The 18,564-nt window shown below is 40.7% G+C and overlaps 1 protein-coding gene across 1 annotated transcript in view; it reads right to left on the bottom strand.

Moving 5' to 3' along the window:
- LOC122767965 (receptor-type tyrosine-protein phosphatase gamma-like) overlaps positions 1–18,564 on the bottom strand; it is an 86,120-nt gene that overhangs the window by 22,955 nt on the left and 44,601 nt on the right. The window contains exons 3-5 of the mRNA XM_044023542.1: positions 15,355–15,534; positions 7,960–8,108; positions 1,307–1,402 (exon numbers count right to left, since the gene is read on the bottom strand). Of these exons, the coding sequence (XP_043879477.1) occupies positions 1,307–1,402; positions 7,960–8,108; positions 15,355–15,534 (425 nt within the window). The remainder of the gene's footprint in view (positions 1–1,306; positions 1,403–7,959; positions 8,109–15,354; positions 15,535–18,564) is intronic.

Below are 18,564 nucleotides of genomic sequence, written 5' to 3'. Positions count from 1 at the left end.
AGTATACCGCCAATCCTTCCTGAGCCGTTAGGCCTCTCGTTAATTACTCGCATTGACTGAAGACTGGTAAACGTTGTTCCGTCCAACATTTTTGCAATATTCCCCATGTTCTACTTAAGAGACAAGACTGGACAAAACAGTGTTGGGACGCGGGGACCAATCTTCCCTCGCTCAACATTAATTCAGGTCAGTCATAGGAGAATAATTGTGTGGAACTGAATGCTGAATGTGGATAACCTGCACACCACAGAGCCCACTAATAGGCCTTTGGGGAGCATGAGAAGAACTCTCCTCATTGATTAGAAATGGTAAATCTGAGCCAATGTGTGTGTGTGTCCGCCTAAAAACCCCTGCACTGTAAACTGCTACTCAGCGGATTGTGTATGGTGGTACTAATTGCAGTAAGCAATAGGGTTGTCAGGACCCAACGGAGGCATTTAGGTCCGCATACACACACGGTTCATCACTGTCTAAGAGCAGACCTACATTGCAAACACCTGTGTCCCCATTCCAGCCTTCCCTCTGCCGAGAGCCGACCCCCTGACCTTACACTATTAAGCTCGACGTCGGATGGGCGTTGATCACCCGCCATCAATCGCGAAGACGCCGCTAATGGGTATGAAGAGTGCGACATGGCAGGGGATGCCCGGAAATGTCAATGCTGCTGGTGTGTGCTTTTTCGCGGCCCATAAATCTCTGAGGTGTATTTACAGTTAAAGGAAATTAGGACCAATCTTGTCCATTAAGTGCTTATGTGCGCGGACCTTCAGGGGGGCAATTTGGAGCATCTCAAAGCAATCTGCAATATGTGCCACAGAACAACAAAAAAATAACGAGCAACCGGGTGAAAGGGAAATCTCTAATCCCACAAGATCACTTTCACTTCATATTCATCACACAATGAACTCCAAAAATGTACTGACATCTTCTTCATACTTGGATAAACCTCTTTTTCCATGCTGCAAGGTCCCTACTGTTAATATAATTGTCAATTAAGCTAATTGTCAACTGACAGTGTCATCCAATTTTCATATTTATTTTCTCATTTTCCATACAGTTAGTTTGGAAGCCTATGAAAAAGAATAGTTTCCATTTGGGTTAGGGTTACCACAACTTAAATGAAAGGATCGTCATTAGGTTTGGTCATAAAGTGTTGAGGAAACAGAAATCTTTCACCTGATGAAGGCAAAGCCATGCCGAGTCATGCCGGTGCCACGCTGCGAGTCTACGCAGTACAGGAGCTCAGGTGTAGTCATAGCTTTTCCTCCTATACCTGTATTGACCTCCGGTCCTGATGATACCTTACCTCAAAGAAGACAGCCATGGCAGCGATGACGCGTCTTTCCTTGATGGCAGCGCTGAGGCTGTCAAAGTCATCCGAATTGTAAAGGTAGATCTGCATCTGTGATGGGAAACAGAGCATAAACAGCTTGAGGAGTGGACAAGGAGAACGAACGGTCCCGTCATCAATCACTTAGACACACTGCCGAGGAGCTGATGAAAAGCAGTTTTGAGGGGCATAAAAGTGGGAGTATTTATCACTCTCATCAATCTCCCATAATCTGTGTCATTCCTTTTTGTGCGCTGCCACTCCTGGAGGAGGCAGAAGAAATACTGCAGCCCATTCCTCAGGGTGACTGTGCTCATAGTCACAAGCAGAGAAGAAGAAGAAGAAGAAGAAGGAGAAGAAGAAAAGAAGAACTGGGCTGAGGGAATGTGCTCTTCCCCTGCTTTGAGATCTAAGAGAATTGAGTCTTTTTAATCATTGCGCCCAATTACCTCAAATGTCTCAGCAAAACCTAAGGTTGTGTGAGCACACAAAGCATCACACACACACAAACCTCACACCTCTTAAACATAACAATTAAAATCTAATTTAATCAAAATCAGTTAATGATTCTAAAAAGAGGAACGGGAGCCGTCCATCATCACACTGCCTCGTGCATCTTTAAAGTGGTAAAAAAAACAAAAAAACTGTCATGTCTCTGTGTGAACCTGCTAGATGTTGATTAAATTAAAAGGCTGGGCATGTTGTTGAAAACCTTCAGTTACAATAGATACAGAAAATGAAATAAACAAAGAGTGTGTGCTGCAGTCCTAAGCCAGGTTCTAAGGGACTCAATCCAGATCCTTTCAGTCAAAGTTCTCTTGACTGCAACCATTAATGAAGCTAATTTGTTGTCTGCAAGGAAGAGAACCGGCCGTTCATCACCCCTCAGATGTTATTAACTACATTACCCAATTAAGCCCCCCCCCCCAGCCCCCCCGGCTTCATTTGCTCACTTAGCTTAACTCATGTGACCCCCGCTCTTGTTAACACCTCACTTTGGAAAACACAATTATCAGACAAATGATCAATTATTGCTTAGCACTTTTAGAGCGGCCAATAAAAACAAATGTTGCCAAAAGCAATTTAAATCATTTGAACGCACGCTTCATTTCACCCGTAGGTTTTTTTTCCGAGATCTGACAGAAAAACTTTGTCCATAACCACTGATGAAAGTGCTTGATTTTAAACCATTAGGTCGTCTTAAGACACCGAGTAACATCCAGACGTGTTCATTTTTGTGAAGTTCGAGATTAATGTGAAATTGCTGGATGTTGCATAGAGCACAGGTAACAGAGGGAACGTGGAAAACAAAACAATATTTGTGCCTCAAGGTTTTTTTCATCTGCAATCGTTTCCCCCTGTAGAACGCAGAGCCCATCAAGTCCATATCTCCTGATGCATTTACCTCCGTCTAAATTCAGTTTATACCACTCTCGCTCTTATTTTTAAGTTTTCCGGCACAAACACTGGAGCCGAGAGCTGCTCTGCATTCCTGAGTCCCACACATAAGCACAAACAGGTGAAAAAAAAAAACACAGTCATGTTTGGCATGATTTCCCAGGACAGTGAGATATTGAGGCGAGACAAGAAAACTGCAATAAATAAGTTTGTGGTGCATGGAAAAAAAAAGAAAGAAAAGAAAATCTTCTCATTTGTTGTCAGAGCGACAAAAATGTGTTCTTCTGTATTCCTTAAAACGACTGAGCCACCAAAGCACAGGTAAACTTCACTCCACTCCACTCGCACATAACCAGCCCCCTTATTCTTATTCTTCCACTTGAGCACCCAACAAAAGTGATAAAGCTACTTTCACACGTAATTAAGTATCACTAAAATTCTAACAGTGGGCGCTGAACTTTGCGTTGAACGTCGCAGATTTCTAACAACAAAGAAGAAGACGATCGTGGGCGGGTGAATTTAAATGTAATGAATGTTTTACCTGTGTTTGTTGTTATTTAACCATCACAACTGTTCTAATTGACGGATTCAAGTATTAATATCAGCAGAGAGAGAATCTAAACTTAAAAGGATTCTGTGCTTCACCAAGCACAGTAACAACTGGTTTCTTCTCTAGTTTCAGGACTAGACTAGAGCTGAAATAATCAATCGATTACAAAATTAATCGACAACTATTTTGATGATGTTAAATGTGAATATTTTCATCATTTCTTTGCTCTGGATAACAAAGAAGTCGGTAAAAGTGAATCATTTTGGTTTGTGGACAAAACAAGAACATCTGAGAAGGCCATCATTTCCACGTTTGACGAACACCGGTCGACATTTTTTAAGGTTTTCTGACATTTTATGAAAATAATCGTTAGTTGCAGCTCTAACGAAGACTAAAACGTACTGCAACGTTCACTCAGTCCATTCCTTCATTCATTCATCTGCAGCACTGTGTGCGAACGCATACCCGTCCGAGGTATGATTTGTAACCCATGTATAATTAATCTAACCTTGGTGACATGCTAATATATTATTAGAAAGATCTCACCATGGAACCCCGAGGCAGAAGAAATCCGCTCTTTCATTTTTCATTGTGCTGTTTGAGCAAACAGGTGGTCCATCCATCGATTTCCCCTCTTTTCTCCCACCAAAAAGACTGTTGTTAGATTAATGTCATGACAGGAGCTACAGGCTTTTCCTTTCTCTTTTCTTTCTTTTTTTTTTTTTTACATGACCACATTACAAACGCAGAGCAGTTCCATAATGCAGCGGCGTGGATTTATCTTTCCATCCGTTGCACCTTTGTGAACTACAGTATTTGTGTGTTTTCAAGCTCCTGGGCATATTGGCTAAAGGCTTTGGAGTCGCAGAATGATTTATGCAGTGTGGTTTATGCAACTCAGAGCTGACTGTGACTCATTTGAAAAGGAGAGCATGAAACGGTAGACTGGAAAAAACAGTCTTTGTTTTTTTAAAAAAAAAAGAGACAAATAAGCCTAGAGCGTAACCTTCAAGGTCACGCTGGTTAACCACAGAAGAGCGAGAACAACGTACACAAGTCAAAATGTAACCTCTGCTATGAAAGATCGCAGGGTGCGTGAAATGCAAACATTCTTAGCTGCACATGTTGCGTCAGACGTAATATAATGTAAAATACGGCCGGTCCTGTCAAGGCATGAATGTGAAAAATTAAAATGCCATATCTTACAGGATGGAGCAGTTAAACGGCCGAAGGCTACATCCGACATACCCACACTCCGCTTTGACCATTCATCATTTGACTTTGCTCTTTCACCTTGGGCTTCTACGGTGTGAAATAAAACAATATGTTTGATACATGTGCTCCTGACTTGTGGATAAATGAGAATTTTATATCCAAAAAGGGGCAGACGGACCTCTGTGCTGGTGTTTTTCTTTGTTCAGTGTGTGGTGCAACATTTACAGTATACGTGTGCACACGTGAGAACACTGAAACTGCAATGAGTCTGAGCCGCCTTGTTTCTTCTAAAGTGATAATGCATTGGAACATTTCTCTGTGACGTAATGAAACCTCGATCCCAATCATACTGTAGAGTAAGTCCAGTGTTCTTTGGCTTGCATGCTTCTGATATTCATGCGGATTAAATAGCACAAAAAGAGCGTTACTCATCCTTTAAGTGACTGAGAAAGAACCAAATGTCATTTACATCCAAATTGCAGAGCTTCATTCAGGCATTTTGTATACCATACATACATACATAGATTTTTTTAAGCATAGATAGTCTATATGGTTCTTATAGTTCTTCGAATCTGTCGATTATTCTCTCGATTAATCGTGAAATGGTTGGTCGTTGGTCCATAAAATGTCAGAAACATTTTGTCAAACCAGGAAACGATGACGTTCTCGAAGGTCTTGTTTAGTCCACAAACTGAAATGATTCAGTTTAAATGATTTATTTGTTATATGGAGCAAAGAAACTAGGAAAATATTCACATTTAAGAAGCTGAAAGTTACTGTATGTTCTGTATAACACTCTATTTTTATAGCTGAAAAACATCCTCGTCCTTTTAAATTTAATTTCAAGACAGGCATTGGATTCTGCGTTGCTCGACAAAAGAGGTTAATGTAAACTGTGGTTCACGCACAAAGATGCGCTATGCTACAAATCTTAAGTATATCTCACATCTATAAATGATCCATCTGGGGGGCAAAGTTTCCATGTTCTCGCTCAGTTGTTTTTTTCACGGCAGCTCAAATTGGTCATTAAAGTGGATTCTATCGTCTTATTTGGAAGCGGCGCCATCAAAGCAGCCACATGCACAACAGCTTTATAATAGCCGTGTATATAATCCCGGTGCCCTTTAACACTACACTGAACACAAAATGATGTGTCGAAAAAAAGAAAGAAAATAAATCTAATTACTCAGCCATTCAGCATCAAAAGCCACGCCTGCAGAGAGGGCTCCAAAGAAAGAGGCCAAGAAACAAACAAGGAGGCCTCTAGCTGTGCGTGTGGAGATACGACAGAGACGCACACCGACAGGCCTTTTCCCATTTTCATACACCGTTATGTTTACGCTAATTATTTGACAACAAATGTGGTAAAAGACATTCTAAATGAACCCCCATAAAAAGAATGCAATACTATATGACACATTTTTGTCAATTTTATATAACAATGGGAACAGCAGTGAGTGTGATAAAACATTTGAAAGTCACAAATAACTCGTCTTTGCTGGGCATTTACACAGTGGGATTTCTTCCTTAATCCACGAGCCAGAAGAAATAATACCAAAAGGTTTAGACTTAATACCCTTATATCTGCGCTACACGAGTTGGTTATGTTTGTTAATATTTTTTTTCCCTACTATCCCTTTATTATTCTCAGTCTCTTTTCTCTTCTCTGTCGCTCTTGGTATTTTGTCAATAATAGGATTGTTAAATCAGTAGTGAGTTCAAGAGCAAGGAACTTCTGCTTCACAGTTCATTTCATTTAAACTCTTCACACAAATTAGATTTCATTGAGTTACTGAATATTCACATTTTGTTACATATTATAGACCCTTTCATTGTATACAAACATTCCAACCCTAGCGAGAACTGAATAACACTGAATATCTTCTTTCGTTCCCGATTAAGGATCGCGAACAATATCTAAATATTATTTAGGTATTAGCACCTGCTCGGGCGAGGTTCTAAAGCAGGGGTGTCAAACATACGGCCCGCCAGAGGGTCCAATCCGGCCCAAAGGATGAATTTGTCAAAATTTCACACTATGATTACAATCTAAACGTAAGGTCAAATGTAATATTTTTCAATTCCAGATACCTGTGAATAAAAGTTTATGCCTTTATAGATGATGCGTAAACAGTAAATTTATTGTTGCAATTGCACTTATATTTCTCAAGAAATGTCATGTTTTGTTAAAATATCCTTCATTAAATGTAAAACAAAGGAGAAAAAACAAAGGAGTTCTTGTTGGTCACTATTGTTACTGGTCCGGCCCACTTGAGATCAAATTGTGCTGTGATGTGAGTTTGACACCCCTGTTCTAAAGAGTAGGTATTATGCAAAGATTGGTCACAGGAAGAGACGTCCCACACACAAATCAAGCCGAAAACCGTCGAACTGCAGAAAAGTTAAAATCATAAAAACGTGGGTTTATCTCCAACAACTACGAGCTGGTAAATGATAACTTATCTGAAATGAAGTGAGCACTACGTACAAACACGAGCCTCTTTGACTGCAGTAGCATCACCACAGTCTTCTCTTTTTAATGCTTGCAGCCACAGACAACGTCTATTTTATTTTATTTTATTTTATTATTTAAAGAATGAGATCCTGTAGGGATTCTGAAGAACACCATTTCAAAGCCAACTACGCTACAAGTAGGCATTGTATGTGTTGGATTGCTGTACACTGCACGCGCACATTTCTGTGACGTGGCTCTTGAAAGTGTCTATACACACATAGGGAAACACAGACGCACTATGGTTCCTACACTCACATTTTCTTTTCTGTGAAATTTGTAGACTCCAAGCATCATCACTGAGCATTCTTTCAAAGCTGGAATTTCACTAAAAATAGCTAATGACCAAAGTTAATTTAGTTTTCTCTGAAAATCTACAGCAGCCTCCTTAAGAGGAGCTGAAACTGGATTTTAGAAACAATAATAGGTTGCCTCGATTCTGCATCGACACCCTGACACCAATGAACCTGCAGAGACGAAAATATCTGGAGAATATTTTGAGCACTATTGAATCTGTGCCTTTCTCTCTCTGGGTTCTCCACTTTCCTCCCAAAAACATTTGGTTTGATTTGGTGATTAAGCAAATTAGACACTCTAAATTGACTGTGAGTGTGTGAGTGAACGGTTGTTTGTCTCTATGTTGCCCTGTGATAGACTGGAAACCTGTCCAGAGTGTGACCCCGCCTCTTTTGGGACCAGTGACCCCTGTGACCCTCATGTGGAGGATAAAGTGGTAGAAGATGAGTGAGCGTGAGTGAATCTGTGCCACAAGTAAGTCTGTTAAAAAGTATTAACATGGATTAAAACCATCATTTTAGTTAAAGAGGATATATGTGTTGTAGTCTACAATAACTTGGCGATCCAGAGACTAATACGACTTCACCTATATTTAGCATTGTCAAGATCCCACATTGCACATTTGTCAGGATGTGTTGTAGCGACAGGATGTTCTACCTCCACGGGAAACCTCCTGCCACTTATGCCGTGTTCCGAGCCCGCTGATCCATTACTCTGTCCCCAGTGAAACTCCATCTTTTCAGCCTTAAAGCGACCTGGCAGTCCGGCACCTCTGACAAAGTAGTCGTCCTTCAGGAGAACAGCAACTGGAGACAAAGAAAAAAAAAACATGTCACAATCAAACAAACAAGGAGGAAAAAAGGAAGTGTATTAATTCCACTGCAGCGAAAAAAAAAGAGGGAGATTAGCTGTCACATAACTGATTCTAAAAAGGCTCAGAGAAGCGGATCACCTTCTTTCATGACTATCATCTTAAGATCAGGACTTAATTCATCTAAATGCTATTTGATCCTGAGATTACTTTATTATCCCTCAATATTCATCCATGCATTTATTTTGTACCTCTTTATCCTCCACATGAGGGTCATGGGGAGCTGGAGCCAATCCCAGCTGACACGGGGCGAAAGGCAGGGTCAAGTCGCCAGCTTATACAAATAACCCATCACTCTCACGTTCACACCAGTGTCCGATTAACTGATCACAAATCTGCATGTTTATGGGCAGTTGTTGGAGAAAACACCCACACACACACACACACACACACACACAGGGGAGAACATGCAAACTCCGCCCCCCGATCAAACATGGATCATGTAGCCCGCCCCTCATCATCCATCCAGCTTCTACCGCTTTATCCTCCACATGAGGGTCACGGGGGGGAGCTGTGCCAATCTCAGCTGACAAGTGGGGTACACCCTGCACAGTTCACCAGTCCATCACAGGAACACATACACTGACAAACAACCACCCACTCTCACACCTATGGTCAATTTAGAGCAGGGGTCTCAAAGTCAAATGACCTGTGGGCCACAGATGGTCCCGTCTGGTCAGTTGGGGGCCATCCATTATTCTGTACAGCACTTTGGTCCACTGTGTTTGGTTTAAAGTGCTTTACAAATAAAGTGGGATTGGATCATTTCAAAATGTAAGTGGTTGTTTTAATATGCAACAATAAAAAAAATACATATTCATGATGCAAAATTAATCTATTCGTTTAAAAATAAAAACATAAAGAAATGACTCGTTACAACTTGATATTGTTTGGAAGGCCACATGAAATCGATTGAAGGGCCACATGTGGCCCCCGGGCCGCCACTTTGAGACCCCTGATTTAGAGTGTCCATTTTGACCTAATCCCCATATTGCATGTTTTTTGGACTGTGGGAACCCGGAGAAAACCAGCGCACACACGGGGAGAACATGCAAACTCCATCCGACCGGGTCACGAACCCGGGTCTTTTTGCTGTAAAGGCAAGAGCGCCAACCACTACACTAACCGTGTGAGTAATGCGGCGAAGAAAGGTAGCCTTGCCGCTTTGATTATGTACTATTTTATTTCCATTTTGTTAACAAAATAGATCTTTAGTTTGGCTGCCTTGGAGAAAGATATTCAATTCTGATATCAGTATATATAACAAAACTGATCAAATTGCATTCATCCTTTCATTAGAGGTCATCTAAAAATTTTAAATCTTTGAGGAGGGGTATTCTTCTACCTATTGACCCTCAGCCTGAAATGCTTGCCTTTTTAAAAAACTGTTTCATCACTAGATTGAAAAGCAGTGGTGGGAACATTCACAATGATGCCATTAATGTGAGAGAGAGCACCTGCCAGCCTCCTTCTGTGGCCTTCACGTTCCATCAGTTGACGGTGAGAAGTTGTGGTGAGTAGATTCAGACAGAGCTATTATCTTTTTAACTTGTTGCACGGTTCACTAGGAAGATATAATAGCATTCACCTGCTCTGTGATAGTCTTCTCCTGGCTCGCTTTTTTTTGCAGAGCCGTAATGACATTGCTTCTGCTTGCATAATAGCTGGTGTTTTTACATTCCCTCATATGCTTATGACCATTTTATGCATTGTGGAAGATATCCAGCTAATTATTCTGGTGCAGTAAAAGCTCAAAGGTAGGCTCTTTTAGGTATTTTTCTGTAGCTAAAATGAATATTGAGTAGTGACACGAACAGTAACTGGCTTCTTTTAATATAATGCACAAGAATATAACTTCCAAAACACACTGAGTCAGTAAGAACCCGACTTTTTACCTCTCATCCAAGAGAGAGAGTTCTGAAGGTTTGTGGTGAAACCCAGGAAATGTAAGCTCTGTGAAAAGTGGGCATTGCTCAAAACTTGTGGACAACTGCCACCAAGGCGAGGAGGAATGATGCCAATCCAGTGGAAAAGAAAGGAACAAAAAGACATGCCTAAGAACAGAGATAAGCCATGTCGTCACACTGTTAAAAATAATCGCCTAAGTCATTTTTTTGTCAAAATAGTTTTTTTTGCCTAAATCATCTCCTCATGACGTTTAGTTATCAGTTTAGTTTATCAGTGTTTTATTGTTGACACTAATATTGGTAACACTTTACTCTAAGGTGTCTACATGAGAGTGTCATAAACATGACATGGGATGTGTCACGAACATTAATGACATTTGAAGTAACATTAATGCTCATGATACTTGTCATGTCATGTTTATGACAGGCTTGTGTGACTCTTATGTAGACACCTTCAAAATAAAGTGTTACCGCATCTTGCTTTAGTCACAAAGGCATGTTCAAAAAATTGCCTAAGTCATTTATTTCTCTTAAGTTACATAATGTACACACAGTGCTATTGCTATGCCAATAACCATCCTTTGTTACATCCGTTATGAGTACAACGATCAATAAATGTCATATGTTACACTTTTGGTGAAGTGTGACGATGCGTTCCATGAGTATCTCAAATTATATAGAATATTTCACCATTGGAAAGATGCTACTAAAACTGGGTCATCTATGTAGTAGAAATGTGAAATAATATTTGAAGCAAGTGCCTTCTCGGACAAGAATGGCAGAAAAATGGAATTTTGGCTCATGTAGATGAACGACAACAACTCCCAGAATGCCCTGCGCTCGCTGCCCTGCGAAAGTCTCGCCGTCTCAAGCTTCAAAGCAGACAGCGCTATTTGTGTAAACACACAAATCCCCATGAGGAATTAAATATATAATAAATATAAAAATACAAAACAAATTCAGGTCTTTTCCCTTGCAGCCATATCGGTTATAAGACTACATTCGATCATAGTCGTTCAGTTTACTCTGCAGAGCCGGTTAGCGCAACTGTTAGCAAAGATGGCGGACACCGTGTTTACATTCTGGGAATTAAGTCTCGTCCCCCTATGGGTGAGTCTAAAAAGTGCGGAACTGGTGCAGGGCAAAATTGGAAAGGGAGTTGTTTTACAACTCAGTGGAAAACTGAGGGAGGGAAGCACATTTGAAAAAAAAAAATATATATTACTGCTATTCTAGCAACACAAAGCCAGATGCAAATCGGTGAAGTATTCCTTTAAAAACTGAGAAACCATCTCTCAACAGAGGAGGAGGAGAAGGTCCGCAACACCACCTATCTCCCTCGTACAATGCTGTACTTTCAGCTCTCTCCGGGAGACTAAACAAGTTGACTAATTTAACGTTGTGTGACCACAGGTATTCCGTGCAATGACCTGGAGCTCTCCACAGCTGTAACTGAATCTAAGCGGAAGTTTCTATCACACCAGTGAGCGCTGCACACTGCCTTGGGTGCACCACAAACCTTCAAGAAAAACTCAATGTGTTTTTGATTACTACGACATCAACATCGGGCTCTTTACAGTCCATAGGGTAAATATTTACATGATATAAAATTTAGTGCAATTTTGTCAACTTTAAAATTGCACATCTTCCAAAAATCACTTGCTTATGACCATTTCATGAATTGTGGAAGATATCCTTGGGCCTCTATCAGTATAAATTTGCAGTGGAAATTATTTTCTATTTTATGATAACCTCATCTTGAATACTGATGTCAGTATTTGGTCTCAAATGTAAACTAAACCTAAACAAGTAGAAATAGTCTAATTATGTTCTTGAGTGAATGAAATTCCAGGTTACAAACCACCACATTTACTGCAGGTGGTAATTACAGTGTGTGGCCTGTAGTCTTTCAGTATACCAGAGGCTTCACATTTGGGACGTTACGCTTTGTACACACACATGTCAACTGTGTGTGAGAAACTTAACTATGCAGACATAAACTACCAACTCAACTCAAAAATGAGGTTTGGGTTTTCTGAGAACTAACGACTTGTTTTTCCTGGTATTTGCCAAATCAATCAATAAATAAACAAAATAAATTCTCCAAAATCTATCACTTTTGAATTTTACATCGCTCAGGAGGAAAGCGCTATATCAGCAGCCTTCAATCATTCATTTATTTTGATCAGCATCAGGGACAGGTTACCTGCTTGCCGAACCAAATGGAAGTTACGCAAGCAATTTATACTAAACTTTAAAGTTCAGACTGTGAACTTGTGAGGAGGCACACCTAAGCAAACTGTGTTTTCCATGTCGTCTCTGACAACATGGCAGAGTATCATCCTTTCAGTGTCCCGGACAATGTTCCTGTATCTGTAGTCTTCTACCGTGTATACATTTGACATGATATTTATATTACACCAGGTGCCGTGACGGCTGATTTCCCTCCCCACACACACACACACACACACACTTTACTGAGAGATTTAGTCAGCATCTCTGGGAGGACGGCCCACATTTTAATCACATCACAAAGCGAACCGGGACGATGAGCGCGTACACGCAAACACAGACTGTCAGCAGACACGGCGTACCGAGAGAACGAACGGAAATCGAGGCAACAGAAGCCGGATCACCGTTTGTAGGATGGCAGAAATGTCCACAGAAAAGGGGAGGGGGAAAAAAAGACGACAGGAAAATCTGAGAGAGGAACCATGTGTGATGAGGGATGAGCTGAGCCCTTGTTGTGAGGCAAGACAGAATCTGCGAGCAGCATTAACGTGCCAGTGCTGCTTAAGCCGACAGCCTACAGCATGAAGGAAAAGGTCTTAGATGCAGGAGATTTCTATAACTGAAAACATGCGGGTACAAAGTAATAAACAACAGGGGTATACAAATACCCATCGCACGAAGACAGATGTACAACCTATTTGCAAAAGATATTTACAGAAACGGTAGTAAGTCCCTGCCGCTGCAGTTATTGATGTGGCGTGATCCTGTTTTAAGCGCGGGGAAAGTCAAGGGTACGAGATGCTGGCTGGCCCTAGGAATCTCATTAGAAATGCAGCCCTTGCTGTGTTTGAACCCTTCAACAGCAGAGCAGGAATTAGAAGCTTAGCCAAACAGACCTTGAATCACAGCCTGTGAAAGAAGGGGAGTGTGTGTGAAAGTAAATCCTTGATCAATGCAAATGTCTCCGGAGTCCCGCGATTCCTGACGAGTTCGGTCAAGAGTTTGTTTGAAATTTCACTGAGAAATGTTTGGTTTAGGGAGCGCGGCTCGAGCGGCGGCCGAGAGTCTCACAGATCTCAGAGCAGGTGACGTCACGAGGGACAAATCCAAAATCAATCACAATGAACTTTAGAGATCCATTCACTCAGTTCTTGATTGACTTTCACATAGTGCAACTTTTAAGCCCCCTGTGCTGAATATGAGCATTTTATGTCAGCACCCCCTAGTGGAAGCCTTGATAAAGACACTGTGGGAAACAATGCTTACAATAAAACATGTTTCTTGCGGCACAGAATTCAGTATTTAGCATTTATATTAGGGCTGCAACTAACCATTATTTGCATAATCGATTAATCTGTCGAGTCTTCCCTCGATTGATTGAGTAATTGTTTCGTTCATAAAATAATAGAAAATGTTTGTCAAAGCTGGAAATGATGTTCTCAAATGTCTTTTTTTTGTCCACTAACCAAAATGAGTCAATGATTTATTTATTATATGGAGCAAATAAACCAGAAAATATTTGCATTTGAGAAGCTAAAAAAAAAAAAAACACACACTTTGTTTACTTATGAAAAAACCCTCGAATCGATTAATCGATTATAAAAATAGTCGATTCATTTATTATCCATTAATAATCGATTCATTGTTTCAGCACTCATTTCTATGGTGATTTTGTAGTCTCGATGACGCTGAACGGCATGTAGCCTAGTGGAGCCGGGAACCAAACCCACAACTCTACCACTGATCCACTGTCACCCAAACGTACAGAACCCACACCCAACACTTATCTTTTCTTGCATTTTCTTTTGTGCACTCAATTCTTGAGTTGTGCTTTATCAGTAAAACTTCACTTTACAATGTATTTATTTAAAATAAATGCTAACACTTCTACAGAGTCAACGACATGGATCCATCCATCCATCCCCAAAGCGTTTCCTGTTCATAGTCGAGTAATAAACTCATAACACACCACATAGAGCCTCTAGCCTGTAGAGGAAAGTTGTACCAGTCTCAGGTTAAATGTAATTTAGATGCATTTGCTTTGAAACCAGAAACTTCACTCATTTTAGGCAAGGTTTGTTCAAATTTACACTTTGCCAGCCCGTTAGTCCTGCACTGATTTGCATGAATTTATGTGACAACATTTTGAGTTTTCAACTACATTCCAAAAACAAAATGCTGCCATGGAGGGACCATGAAAGAGGAATGTGATCTTGGTAAAACACACAATGTCAAGGATGTAACTATGAGGTGTTCAAAAAGCAAAAAACACACACTTTTACACTTGAAATTCCTTTTTCAAGCACAAGAAAAACAACCCTCTGTTCTAATTCATAACGAACACTTAAGTGTTGAGTGAATTAAATGTTATAAAAATCAAATATAATCACAAATAACCTGAATAATCTCATTCTCAACTTTGTTACGCCAAACTCTCCGGCTATACCATCTTTAAACGTGTTTTACAGTTATTAAACATCCAACAACACATCTATGACTCTCAAGTAAACGTTATTCCAGTCAAGAAATTACTCTTCAAAACGATATTTGGTGGCAAAAAGCGCTTCCATTTTGCTGATTTTACGCGCGGCTGAGCAAATGAAATTTCCCTCTGTATCTGTATGTAGCCAAAAATTGCAGCCGGCCGTGTTGTTTCCGTCTTTGTAAACAAACAGCTGGAAACATCGCTCGACTGTCCCTGTGGCCCTGGTCGTCATGGAGGCTAACAGCTCTCGTTATGATCTCTGCGAGAGAAATGGCACCAAAAGCAGATGAGCTCAATTAAGGCCAAGGTTGTCACACACTTTACAAAAAAAAAAAAGTAGGTGGCAGTAGTTTGAAGTAGCTGTTGATTGAGTTAAGTTGCAAAGGCTTTCATAAACAAAAGCAATGCAGGCTGTGTGAGAAGAGGATGTGGAGTGACTGAGAGCGGCACAGAACAGTGGAGCCAAATGAAAAGATAATTGTGCACAAAAACCATCATGTGTAAAAGAGATAACATCTGTAAAACACTTGGGTAGAAGTATAATCAGAGATGCAGACCTGTCTTTCCAGTGTTTTTCATTGTGGTCAGGTTGGAGGACTCGGTGTTGAATTTGTCCAGCACCAGCTCCTGGTACTCCTCTGAAACCAGAGCTTGTTCGTCCGCGATGTCCACAGGCGACTGGTTCTTTGCCGCACATTCTGGATACGACGCGGCCCAGCCTCGGGGTCCGTGGCTCCCTGCGGAAAACAGAAAAGACACGAGAACCTAAGGATAATGCCGTCTCAAACACACACAAATTAAAAACCACTGTAACAATGTAACTGGCACGGCGGCGAGACGGTGTGTTTAAAATGACTCCAGTGGAAACTGAGAGAAGGGAGACAATGACTCTTTCATATTCATTCAGCCGCATCGACCTTTAAGTTTCCCCAAGACCTAGAAAAACAATTAAAATTCATCATGGGGCTCGAGGCAATTCCAGCAACAGTTGTCCAAATATGATTTACAAATATAAAAATGAGGTAGTGCCACAACAGAAGTAATGTTGGGGGAAGTGTTCATAAAAGGAAACAACACAACACACTGCCTTAAGCAAGTCAAGTGCAGTGTGTCCTGCAAACTAACTTCCTGTAGAATCCCCATCCACTGTCTGCACTTTTAATCCTCTATCCCCCACAGTAGCGCCCGTACAAAGGAATAATTCACAACCGACAGGGGTCCCCGCACCCCGCCCACCCTTGAATGGACCAACGCAACAACAAAAGGCGAGGGATCAGGAGGGGGAGAACAAGGAAACATGCATGGATTTTTAACACAATATTTATGATCCAATTCCCCACAGATTCCCGGGGCAACTTTGTTTCTGGCTCATGAAAAAGATAAGTGAACTCCTCTTCAAACCAACACCCGGGATCAAGTGCGGTTTATGTCTCACCATGTGTAAACGCCGTGCACAAGTCTCTCAAAAAAGACAGCGTCATTCTGATTTATTTAGACATGTTTAACTAGAGGATAATAATAAACATGCCTCATCCATCTCTCCAATACATATGCCACTAGATGGGATTAATTCTTTTCCCGAGAATTAGATGTATTAAGCAGCAAGAAGACCCGGGTTCGAGCCCCAGTTGGAACAAGGGCCTTTCTGCATGGAGCTTGCATGTTCACGGGGTGTGTGCATGGCTTTTCTCCGGGTTCTCCGGCTTCTTCCAACAGTCCAAAAACATGCAATATCAGCATTAGGTAAATTGGACACTCTAAATTGACCGTAGGTGGGAGAGTCGATGGTTGTTTGTCTCTAGTGAACCTGCGATGGACTGGCGAACTGGCCAGGGTGTACCCCGCCTAACCCCCTGTGTCAGCTGAGAATGGCACAGCTCCCCCCCGCGACCCTCCTGTCGAGGATAAAGATGTAGAAAATGGATGTTAGATGTATTTAATACCGGGAAATGAAGAAATAAGTGGGTGCATATATGCATCTATTGACGCCCAAAATGATCTTTTTGCAACTCCCTCCTCTGGCTAATGGGTACGTGGTCTGCAGCCAGTGGGGAAACATTTGGCTCCGCCATCTACTGGCTCTGCACTATCAACAAGTCTGTTACACTGCACAGGATAAAGAATTGCACTGACATTCATACTTTATATTATTGATGAGGGGGGGAGGAGAGGAGTGAAAATGACAAGTGCTAGGAAGGACACTTGTGCTGCACTGTGCACTTTGCTTTTGTGCCTGGTGCACAAGAGTCCGTAGTTGTACATGAACACCAGCTTGTGCGTGTTAAATCTGAAACTGGAACAGTATAACACATTTAAAATAACATTTCTTTGAGTTTTTGCCTCCATGTCCAAAAACAGGCCAAAAAATGGAGACAAAGAAGCTGATTTTTCGCATAATTACGGTAATGCAAAGTGTGCAAACGTATTGTCTGTGATATGCTTGGTGTTAAAAGGTTCATGTCTGTGTCTTGTCTTCTGAGAAGAAAACCTTTAAAAAAAGCAATATTTTACTTCATATTCATAAACTCAAGAAATGAGTAATTTGACGATTGTTTTAAGCCATTCTGTAAAACTAAGTCTATTCTACGGCTGTTCAGATTGTGAGAGGCTGCAAGCGCAATGATCACTCCACATTAACATTACATCTCTTTACTAGAGCAGAGCAGGCCCATTTCTCTTGCTTAATAACATAAAAGTAGATAATTCAAACGAGAAAAGAAAAAATGCCCATAAAAATGTACAACTGTGGAGCATGCACAGGCTTTTTATCACTTTATCTTAATAGGCTATTCTGCGTTTTACTGGTGCACGGCACGCAAACACACACACATCTGCTGCATGCTTTATGACGGAAAACTGTCAAATTACATTTATTTCACCTACGTTTCTAACCTAGGTTAGAAAAAAGGTGCTTCAAGAAACGTCTTTTTTGCCCAGTGTGATTATATTTTACATCTGTTGTCTTTAAAAACACTACCGGCAACTTTATGGATTTATGAGGTAGGGACAGCAAACAAACATTGTGATTGATTGGCGCTGCATTTGTGACTAATGACTGCATTAGAAAGCGGGATTACATTTGTTTTCAGTCATGGCTTTAGACTCACCAATACTGTCTCTGTCAGTGCAACTCTAATATCCCATAGTCTGGATAGACGGAGCCGTATTATATTGTATTATATATGTATTATATTAATACTAAAAGGCAGGAGGAAATCGGCTTGCAAATCTCAAAAATGTGAAACCATTTTCACATAAAAACCTCCAGACAAACATATTTCTCTGTTCTCTTCCATTCCATTAGATTTTTTGATTGATTCCAAGTTATCCATCAACTTACCAGCAAAAACGCAATATGTCTACAGCTCAAATGCTTAATACATAAGCTCTCTACTGCAGCCATAAAAACCCACTGTCATAAAAACAAACCGTCACCAAGGCCAACCTCAGTGAAATTAAAAAGAATCAAATCGATATGGGATTTAGAAGTTGAAGATATAAAAGATATTGGCATTGGGAGCAGATTAAGCAAACCCATGCGTATGGTCCTAGAAAACTAAAAATGTCCTCCACCCGAGGACCAGGCCATCATAACGTCTAACAAGTTTAGCTGGTTAAGTAATTAAAGGTATGGAATAATGTTTTCATATTTTCTTTTGGCAATTTGAAATGGATGGGTCATAAAAAATGTTCATTTCTAATGACAGTCGAACAAACCAGAACCTTCACAGACATGCATTAATACATTTTAATAAAGTTCACCCTTT

Source organism: Solea senegalensis, linkage group LG4 (assembly GCF_019176455.1).
Source record: "Solea senegalensis isolate Sse05_10M linkage group LG4, IFAPA_SoseM_1, whole genome shotgun sequence".
Classification (NCBI taxonomy): Eukaryota; Metazoa; Chordata; class Actinopteri; order Pleuronectiformes; family Soleidae; genus Solea; species Solea senegalensis.
Note: the sequence above shows the minus strand (reverse complement) of the source record. Positions and strands in the feature narration are given on the sequence as shown.